The 11,579-nt window shown below is 30.3% G+C and overlaps 1 protein-coding gene across 1 annotated transcript; it reads left to right on the plus strand.

Annotated features, from left to right (window-relative positions):
- The first annotated feature begins 1,136 nt into the window (after positions 1-1,136).
- On the plus strand, positions 1,137-11,241 carry LOC148938556 (uncharacterized). The gene is made up of 3 exons (XM_089107701.1): positions 1,137-2,388; positions 6,849-7,072; positions 11,191-11,241. The coding sequence occupies exons 1-3, from the start codon at positions 1,137-1,139 to the stop codon at positions 11,239-11,241; spliced, it is 1,527 nt and encodes a 508-aa protein (XP_088963827.1).
- Positions 11,242-11,579: the final 338 nt, after the last annotated feature.

Here is an 11,579-nt window from a genome sequence, read left to right on the forward strand (position 1 = left end):
AAAACCGAAGCTATGAAAAAAGTTGGAAAGGGAGTTAAAGGTGCTTTTGAGGAACTCGCTCTCAGCCCGCTTGTTTATAAAAATTTGGCTACAAGCTCAGATACTACGGGACTTATTGAGCGAACTCTTAAAGATGTAGCAGTAACAAAAGAAAATATGAAACAGGCTATAGCGCAAAAAGTTAACGAAGCACTTAAAATTCGCCCCTAGACCACACCATCTGCTGCTGAAATTGAAAAGATAATTGGCATAGTTCATGATGCGATAATACTGGAATATACTCCGAGATTTGACAGGTTTGAAAAAGACCTGAAAATATGTCAAAATCAACTGGAATTACTTGAAAATCGAGTTGCTAGAGTTGAAGCCAAGATCGATGATGCTGACCAAGAGTTGAGACTGGATTCACTACTGTTCAACGGTGTCAAGCAATCCCCTGGCGTTGAAATAAAAGATGCAACAATGAATATTATACGCAATAAGATGGCGTTCTCAGGTCTTGCTGATAGTGATGTTATATCTGTGCATAGGTTTCGGTTGAACTCTGTTGATAGCCGCCCTGATAAAATTGCTCCTGTTTTAGTGAAGTTTAAAGACCGTCACACAGCTGTGAAAGTTTTTGCTTGCAAAAAAAACCTTGTGAACACGAAGATTTTTGTGGCTGAGAACTTAACAAAGAAAAAAAGAGAATTGTTGAATGCTGCCAGGCAAAAATACGGCAATAAGTTCGTGTGGTCAAACCAAGGTCGGATCTACGTCCGTCCGGAGAATGCAACTTCTGCTCGTAGACTTTGGTCTCTGAATGACATCTTCGATCGTGATTGAGTGTCTTTTTTTTTTTTTTTTTTTTTTTTTTTTGTATTTAAATTTTGAGTATTTATATGTGTTTTTTTTTTTGTATTTAAATTTTGAGTCTTTATATGTGTTTATCTATTCTTATTATTATTCAATTATTCCTATTAAATTTATGAGTCTTTATATGTGTTTTTTTTGTGTTTAAATTTTGAGTCTCTATATGTGTTTATATATTATTATTATTATTAAGTTATTCCTATTTCCTTTCTTTATATTTTATGTATGGTTTTTATACCTAATGAATAAAAAAAGATCGTGGCTTTTTATTTTAAATTCTTATTATGGTTAGTTTACTCCCAATACCTCGGTTAGAGTTGCTTGAAAAAAATTCGTTATTAGTTGATGATGTTTTATCACATCAGATAGGTCTCCATTTTCAAGATCGAGTTGATGAATGCCCCAAGCCATTCCATCCTAGCCGCTACGTTCGTTTTGAAGAGTTTGGTCAAATTAAAAAAGAGTTGTATAGTTTGTGTGTTGCTCAATGGAATTGCCACATAACGTCGGCTTTTGAAGAAATTGTTCAGTTTTTAAGTAATATTGATAGTGTGATTGATGTTTTGGGAATTTGTGAATCATTCTTGAGTTTGTATAGTCTTCTCTCTTCCTACGCTTTTCCAGGTTACCAACTGATGTCGAAGTCGCGGCATTCAATGGGGCACGGGGGACTTGCATTTTTGGTGAGAGAGGGATTGAATTTTGAGGAAAGGGAGGACCTTTATTTATGGAATGAAGGTAAGATTGAAATTTTTTCTATTGAGATTGAAATAAATAATGGTAAAAAGTTAATTGTTTGCCTGGTTTATAGACCCCCTGGTGCTCGTCCCGAGGAATTTTTTCAGGAGTTTGATATGTTTTTAAGCAGGGCCCAGTCTAATCGATCAGAGTGTGTTATTCTGGGTGATTTTAATTTTGATTTATTGAATTTAAATAGTATTAATTTAGAATTTTTAAATCTTGCATTATCTCATGATTTGTACCCAGTGAATCTGATTCCTTCCCGTATCACTGCTCAGTCGGCAACATTAATTGATAACATATTTGTTTCTTCAAATCTATTGAGGCAAGCATTCTGGGATGTTCTCCTTCAACCTGCTTCTGACCACCTCCCTATTGTTTGTATGATAAATAGTATCAAAACTTTGACTAAAAACCCAAGTAAGAGAGTTTATAGAGATATGAGAAATAATAACTTGAGAAAGCTGAAAGAGCAAGTTAGTACTATAGCATGGGATGAAGTTAGCGAAGAGCAGAATGCAACTACAGCATTTGACAGGTTTATGAATATTCTCTTACCGATATATGAGGCGTCTTGTCCTCTGAGGAAAATGAGGAAAAAGAAAAATGAGCCAAGAAAGCCATGGGTGACCACAGAATTGCTTGAAATGATGGAAATGCGAAACCAGCTTTTTGAAAAACATTTAGAGAGCCCGGAAAATGCGAGTTTATTTGAAGAATTTAAGCGAGTCAGAAACAAAGTTAATCATAAGCGTTGCAGTGAGAAAAAAGCATATTATGCTGCTGCTTTTGATGGTAAAAGTGGTGATGCAAAAGGAACCTGGCGACTGATAAATGAGGTTTTAAAAGGGAAGACTAATGATAATGATGGAGTAAAGAGTCTGATGGTGAATGGAAGTGAAATCACTGATAAACAGAAAATGGCTGATGAATTCGGAAAATATTTCACGAACATAGGCGCGAGTATTAAGGAAGACGTAGCTAAAAAGTCTAGAAGACATATGTTAAAGTCCTTTATTGATAATTGAGGCGAAGGGCACAGCTTTTCGTTCGAGAAGTGCACAGCAAAGGAGATCGAGAGCACAGTGAAAAGACTGAATTCCAATTCGGCCGGAATAGATGAACTTAATCTTAGGGCTGTAAAGGCTATCCTAGTTTATATATTACCTTGTCTAACTGGCTTAATAAATCTATCACTCCAGACCGGCGAATTCCCTAGTGGTCTTAAACTAGCAAAGGTAATACCATTGTATAAAGGGGGGAAGAAACAAGAACTATCGGATTGGCGACCGATATCGTTATTGCCTATTTTTTCTAAAATCTATGAAAAGATAATTCACAGGAGAGTTTATGAATATTTGGATAAACTAGGAATATTGTGTGACAGCCAATTTGGATTCCGCAGTAAACATTCTACTAGCCATGCTGTTCATCATCTTCTGGATGTAATCAATGGAACTCAAGAAAAAGGTCTTATTCCTTTAACGATCTTTGTTGACTTCAAAAAAGCCTTTGACACTGTGGATTTTGAAGAAACAGTAAAGTCCCCTTTGACGAAGATGGTAAAATGACAATTTCGAAAATTTGCAAACAGATGCAATTTCTAAAGCAACAGTTATCTTGTAATTGTTGTCTTCAGGCTAATTTTGATTTTATATCGCCCCGTTTTGTATTGACTGACCTCACTTATCGCACACTCCCTCTGTGTTTCTCTTTACTCTACCATATGATTTATTAGTTGTTTATTTAGACCATACAAAAGTGACTTTTTTCCTGCTTTTGTTTTTATGTTTCTTCTAGAATATTCGGAATAATCTTGTCGTTATTCTCATGAGTTATTATTTTTTTTTTGTCCAATTTTATAGAAAAAAGGGCTTAGTCGTAAAAGGGTTAAAGAAGGATTTCTTGTAAAGATAGATGAGTAAAAGAAAAAAAAAAACTGATATCTAAAACTGAAAATTAAATCTGCGAAATGTTGTATATAGGCTATGACTAAGAGTAATGGGACCGGGGAGGGGATGACTTGGTGGGAGTTAAACTGGAAGTGAATCCTTCGCACTTTCAGTTGTTTTCAAAGCTTTTTCTAATAGATAAAAATTGCTTGAATGGTAATGAAACAAGAATCTACCATGTTCTGGTTTAGTAGAGGGAACAAGCTCAAAGTTTCATGTTAGAATTGAAGTAAAATTAACTTACATTCAGTAGAAGAAGAAGATCACTAAATTATAAGAGAATAAGGTGATTTATTAAATAGAACTGGAATGTGTATGCTATTAATTATTTTCAAGTTCATAAGTCTGGACACTGGGCTAAGTGTGACATTTGTGTTTTCGAAATTATTATTTTTTTTTAATTTCGGGGAATACTCCTGGCACCCTTGATTGAGAACTTGTTTTTGTATGAAAAATCACACGCTAGTTTAGAAAATATATCAAAAAATGTGACTTTGTTTTATTTGATTTAAAAAGGAGAATATTTTTTTTAGCTACAGAAGAAAAAACAGAAAAAAGTTTATAGCTTGTTCTTCTGTATAAATGCCTATTATTGAATCACGTTCTTCTTTGCTGCTTTTGATGTGCTGCTGTTTAATATTGCATCAAATATAACATGCTTCTAACAAATATTAATATAACAAAATAACTAATATTGAATATAATACGGAATTTGCGCGACATATTAAGAAATAGTGCAGTCAAGACGTTTTTGTGGGGTAGATACAAGGGCTTCACCTAGCTGACTTGCATGATTGGAACCTTTGACGTGTTTTTGAAAAATATATCCTCTTCGATTTTTAATTGCCTTTTTTTTGTTCAACTGTAGCAATAATTTTTAGATTTTTTATTCCTTTAGCTTTGGAAAAAATGAATATTTTGTCTTAATGTTTGATCACCTTTAGTTTTTTCCAATAAATTACAATGTTATTATTTCTATTTGGAGTATGAAGGCATAAGGTTTACATGGATGTTGAACAGAATCAAAACACACCGTCAACATTGAGGAGAATTTTTAATCAAAAAATTCTATTGGCTGAAGTAATTCTAACGCTTTTATGTAGACGCCCTTGAATATACATGAATTTTGATCCACCTTTTATAATTCTTGTTAAAAAGATTATTTTAATGTCCCTTTTCGAACTGTTTTTTGAAGCAATTGCATGGCCAGTTAATTTATAAAATCTTGTTTCGAAAAAGAAATGAATGACATATTTGTGTTCAATTAGTATTAATTTGTTACTATTATTTTTTTTTTGTGTAGTTATTTGTTTTATATTATTATTATTTCTCTTTCTATCTTCAGCCAGGTTGTCAAGCCTCTTTAAGCCAATTAGAAAAAACAAATTTATTTGCCAAATTATCAATAATTGCTAAAATGATGTTTTCTTCCTTCAAAAATAATCATTGTCAATTTCAAGGTCTAGTTTTGGCTGTCACAATAATTACTTCCAAAACAAATAATCATGACTAGATAAAAGGCAAGATTGTGAATATAGAAACGAATATTTATCACAATAGATTTATATATATATATATATATATATATATATATATATATATATATATATATATATATATATATATATATATATATATATATATATATATATATATATATATATATATATATATATATATATATATATATATATATATATATATATATATATATATATATATATATAATATATATATATATATATATATATATATATATATATATATATATATATATATATATATATATATATATATATATATATATAAGCATGCTGAAGCTAAGTTCTTGCTAAGAAGATTCACTCATTAAAAAAAAAAAAAAAAAAAAGTTGTGGAAAATCGAAAAAAAAATTAATTAAAAAGACCAAAAAAAAAATTTTTATTTTTAAAGGGTCACGGAATAAAATAAAAAATTTGGTTAACAAAATTTGAGAGTTTTGATTTTGAATGGTTCGGAAAAAATTGGTTCCAAAGGAATTTTGTGTTAAGGCCTGGTCATTTGATTTTAGATTTAATTTTATTAATTAAAAATTACATCATTAATTATAAATTATAAACATATTATTACAAATAAATAACATGAGAAAAGAAAAAAAAGTTTATGTTAACTTTATGCTTTTTTTATCTTTTTTTTTTCATTTAACTGTACAATAAAAAAAAGATTGGACTATATATCTAAATAATGATTTACTTTTATTTGAATTATATATTTATTATAAAATTTTTTATTTAATTAAATTTAAGCTTAAAAAAAAAATAATAACCCGCACTTGAGAGCAGAAATTTGAAATTTTGACATATTAATATAATTAAATAGAAATCATAAATTAAAACATGACAACTCATATTTGTTAGGGAATTGAGAGTCATACTGATATTGTAGATAGTTAAGTGGTCGCTTTTAAGTATTCAAATTTTTATCAGAGCTTTGAATTCTATGATGTAGACATTGATGCTTGATAAATCATTCCTTAGGAGCTGCAAACAAGTAAATCTAACGCTATAGAACTGTCTATATAAATGTTTCTGCTAGCAACAGGGGTATTTATGATTGTAATTTGTGCTGCAGTATTAGTTAGATGCGACAAAGAGTTGTAATAAAGTGTCCGAGGAAAGTATAAAGAAAAAAGAAATTGCTGTGAATTCTATTGCTTTTTAGCTTTCATTTCTTAACTTGACTTTAATGAAATATACAAATTTTTGAGCATGGGTTTGAATTTTCAATTCAAACTACCTTTCCGAACTCACCTTCATCGAACTTTTTCATACATAAGGTTTTATAACAATCTCTGCGACAAAATAATTCACTGCAAATAGCAGTCTTTGTTGGATCTTTTTTTTTACTGAATGTTAAAGAGTTATTAACAAATTTAATCAAATCACAAACACATTATTCTTAAGCAAAAAACAATTAAGTTTGAAAAAATTAAAAATAAAGTAACATTGATATTTATACAGCCTCGTTCCAAGTAACAAGGACCGAGAGACGTGTGGTTTCCTTTTACCGTATTTGTTCTGTATCTATTTCGTTATGCTGTCTATTTTCTCTTTGAGTGGACGTATCTCCAGGATTGAGTAGGGTAATTTGCAAGGAAAGGGGGCCAACTGCTCCTCCAAGGCCTTGGTTTAAATGTAAGTTGGTTAGAGTTAGCTTTTTGCAAATAGAAGGATTTGCTTCAAACTAGTTTTATTTTATTAAATATTATTCTTAGAATCTCAACTGATATTTCTTTTCAAAGTAATACAAAAAGTTGTTATCAGATTTCGGATGTCCGTTGGAGATTGTTGAGACTCTCATTGATAGATCGAACGAAAGTCGATGGTCTCCTGCCCTACGTTCTGCTCAAGCTCGAAGAGTGAACAATGGTCGAATACAGAACTATTGCGGGCGGTGCAGATGTATCTCCTTTTTAAAGTATATCATGTTCATTGTAATGGAATCAGACACAGCTCACCTTAACCCAAACAGTGTTGTGATTATTACTGTAGTTGTAGTGTTTTTAAATTATTTTTTTAGCGATGTTTATTCTTATATGACTTTTTTCCGTTAAAATTTTTGTTTCCGGTAAATTCTTATTATATTTTTGTTTAATCTTTGCATGTTAGATTAATAAAATTTATCATTTAAGTGCTTACCTTAGAATTTCATCAGTTAGTTGCTTACCTATTATTTTTAAATTGTAGAAATCGACTTTAAAGTGTGTTTTTATTTCTGTGCATTTTAGTTTCTGGACCAATAATAAAAACTTTGTTGAAAGGGTTTTGTTATTTTAAATAAATATTCATAATTATTTTGTTTTCTACTGTATATGAATAATTTATTCACTAATATAATTGTACATGAATAAATATCAATAATTTATTGTTATTTGTTATTATTATCCAGTTATGATTTTTTTTTTTACAATTAACAAATAATAATTATTTAGTTTAGAATTAAAATGCCCACATAGATAATTCAATAAGTTGAAGTTTTAAGTAACAACTATGTATGAGTACTGAAAAATTTAATTTATCTGAATGACCATTAATAAGATAAATATGCTATCTGTCTTTGTTATAATAATGTAAATTAGTATATAAGAACTATCAAAAATTTGTAATAATTAAAAAAAGATTCATTATTATTGTTGAAGATGATTTTAATACTTACATAGTGTTTACATTATGAACTCATCTTTACTATTTTTTATAAATTTTTTTAAAGCTTAATAAATAATTTTAATTAAAAAAAATGAAGTATTTTATAAAAATAATTTTACATAAAACTCTGATAAAATTAATTGTAACTAAAAACCACATGAGGTGAACAAATATTAAAGTAATTTAATAATAATTTTGATGTAATAAAAAAAGTTACTGGTGTCATTGACAGCCCTCATCACTTAAGGTCACGTGATACCCAGCTAATTGTAGGATTGATATCAATTACTTGTTCTATTCCCTGGTCCCCTCTTCAAATTTATACAAATGGATTTTTTTTAACAATTCTTTTTTTTTTCCTAATACTAATGAACAGAAATCTTAGATTAAAAAATGTCTTTGTTTTGAATGCAAAAAAGAATCATAAACTTAAGAATGATTGAAAGCATAATATGAATATATTATTGTTAATATCTCCAATAGTTAAAAAGAATTCTTTGGGACCTACTTATATTCTAGCTGTGAGAAGTTATCAACACTCAGGCACACATATATAAAAAACCGAAATTAGACTATTGTATAAATGAAAAAAAAAAGTTTTTATGTTCGGTTCCGATATATTGTTGTTTTGAATAATAATATTACTTATAAATTTTTTAACTTGATAAACTAATGCTCTATCATATAAGTATGGTCAATATTGTAATATATATGACTATTCATCAAAATTTATAATTTATTCTCAATATATCTATTTGATTCCATATCAATTCTCAGTTGATCTATTCAACGAAAAAGAAGGAAATCTTAAGAAATAAAGGTAGATTTATAGTTTGTTCTGATATTACTTTAGTAATTAACTTCACAATAAAAAATGAAATTTCATGAATATAATATCATTTATTTGTTTATATGATATAACATGTATTTATATCAACAAAATTACAATTTAAATATTACCACACTAAACAGTCTAGCAAGATGCCATTTTCTTCAATCCCCTCCCCTTTAAACAGAACTACTAAATAATTGAAATTTTTCTAGAATAACGGTTACTGTGTCAAGGTTAGCGATATTTTAAATTTTAATGTATCTGTTAATTAATCTTTCTTAAAAAAGAAAAATCCTTATTTTGTTCAGCTTTTTTTGTATTGTTCCTTCATGTGTTTATTGTGTCGAAATGTCCGCCCCCCCCCAAAAAAAAAAAAAAATCGTTTGTCGTCAAAGGGGTGGCCGTTCCTTTGAGGTGAAACATTCTGTGTGGGTGGAAATATAGTTGTTAATAATATTTCGTTCACCTAAACGCCTACAAATTATTTGCAGAATTGGGAATATAACAAAACAGTTAGACCCTGTCAGGAGTCTGCACATATGTGGGATGTTATAGAGATGTGACTACCATATTTTATGTATGATGTATACAACAATATTGATGCTGTCAGTCCCCGAAACAATTTAAAATGGTGACTCTCATGATCCATTTTTTGACAAACAAACCATATCATATACTTCTAACAGCTGTTCAAAGGTTACTGATAAGGCAAAACGGTAAGGTCGTATTTTTATACCAAGGAGATAACTCTTAACAGTTAAGACACACGTGTCTGAAAAATAATATTCTAGTAATCTGTGGAGTAAATTACACATCCTTTACTTATATTAAAAATTAGTTAAAAAAAAAACAAATTTTTTGAAAAAAAAATAAAGTGGAAATATTCGAAAAAAAAATAAAAACCAGAAATATATAATAAAAAGATTGATAAATAAAAACTGTAGTTTAATATAAGCAGATGGTTAAAAAAAATTTTATCTATAAAATTCTATATTATTCTTTAATGACTTATGCTGATTATATTTTGAATGTAACAATATTTGAAAATTTTTCTTGTGAACTGAAGAATTTATATAACTGACTTTATTGTTTTAAATCGTAAAGGAAAAAATCTTTGCTCAGGTGTAAAACTAGGTAACAAGACAGTAAAAACTTCATCTAGCATAGTGAATCTAGAGTATAGGGCTACCTATTTGTTATGACGTTATGTTGATGCGTACTTTCTTAGTAGATGACTTGCTAACACCACAAATACTTAGAATATGTGGTTGTTACACCATATACTAGCACTCTCTCCACTTTGGACTCTTATCAGATAATAAAGGTAAAATATGTTCGTACTTTTTAATTTTTTATAAAGTCACCTTATTAGTACCACCCGATCATATTCAGTATTAGGTTTATTATTGGAATTGTTCCCATTATTTCAAGTGCCCCCCCTCCCGCACGCCAGAATAACGTTACACAATCCCGATACACTCACAAATAGTATACGAAGTAACAATTACACTGCCCAAGAATCCTCCCCTCCAAAGGAGTCACATGCACCTTAAGGTTATATGATATCTGGCACTGGTCGATCTGTTGACAGTGAATAAATACATTCTAGTTTGTGCCCTTGTCAATTTGTGTAACTTAGAACCTTATTTCAAGTTCTTAGGGGTGATCAGGGACTGTGGGGGATTAACAACGCTGACAATGGCAGAGTTATTGGACCTTTCAACTATGATGAATTGAATGGCTAGTTCAAAATTTGATTATATATCTTTTGGAAAATAGGTGCGTAGGTAGGGTGCTATTTTCCCTCCAAAATTTTTGTTCACTTAAATTGTACACTCGAACTTTTGACAAATGCTCTAGTTAGTACTCTCACAATGCTCGAGGACCATTGGTTAGATATGATCACCCCAGGGGACCGTTGCGTGTCCCTCGTCTTGTAGGAGTTGTTGTAAAAAGCTGTAAAGGAGCTAATTCAATTGGAACTGAAAAGTTCTAGCTCCCTTCTTCAGCGTCAAAAGTGATTAGAGGGCAACCAGCCTCTCTCCCAGGTCCATCATTTGTCAAAACACTTCCTATCAAAATTTTGATCAAATTTCACCATAGTTGAAAGGTCCAGTCATTATGTGTTTAAGGATGTCAGCCACCCTCCTTTCCACAGCCTCAGGGCAAGGACTATAAGCTATGCCATCTGCCCATTGCTAACATATAAAGTTTTTATTGAAGGGGTTGTCGTATTAACTTCTCATGGAGCTCTTTAGGCTGGAGTTGGTCGTTCTAGTGCCCTTTTTAGGAGTCGAAAGTGATCGGAGAGTAATTAGCCCCCTGCACCTTCTTTTCACACAGTTTATCCACTCGTAGATTTGTTCAAAATATTCCACAGAGAGGGTACGAATCATTTCAGGGTGGGACATAAACCCCTAGAGACGGGAGGTACGTATTTTAATACAGGGATACCATACTTTTTTTTTTTTAAATTTAAATCTCTAATTCAATTTTTAATTTTTAATAGAATTTTGTTTTTTAAATTGATTAGTTTTTGAGGTATTCGGATCCCCGCCCCCCCCCCCACCGCACTCTGGGCCAGTGGTGTTAGTTAGTCAGTTCGTGCATTTTTTACATATATTCTAGGTTATTGTGAAATATAATTTAGGAGACAACCCTGCCGTTAAAGGAATATAAAATAACTTCTAAAAATACTGATAAAATAATTTTTTACAGACATTTTATATAATATTCAAAGAAAATAATATATATTTTGTTCACATATAACCGGACCGTCATCATTAATAAAACTAAACAAAACCAATTTAAACAAACTCTTATATAATAACTCAACTAAAACTACGTATTTTCTAAATCTCTAAGTCTAGTCAAATCAAATGTGGAAGCTAGTTTCTTTGACCTTATTTGATTCGGTTCTGGAGCGTTCAATGATATAGCATTTGGACAAAGGTCCACTACATTGGTTGACTTGAGCTTTATCAGATTTTAATAAATTATAATAGACAAAGTTCAGC

The sequence above is a fragment of the Artemia sp. Qi Xiang Cuo genome, unplaced genomic scaffold (genome assembly GCF_049724085.1).
Source record: "Artemia sp. Qi Xiang Cuo unplaced genomic scaffold, ASM4972408v1 HiC_scaffold_3138, whole genome shotgun sequence".
Taxonomy (NCBI): domain Eukaryota; kingdom Metazoa; phylum Arthropoda; class Branchiopoda; order Anostraca; family Artemiidae; genus Artemia; species Artemia sp. Qi Xiang Cuo.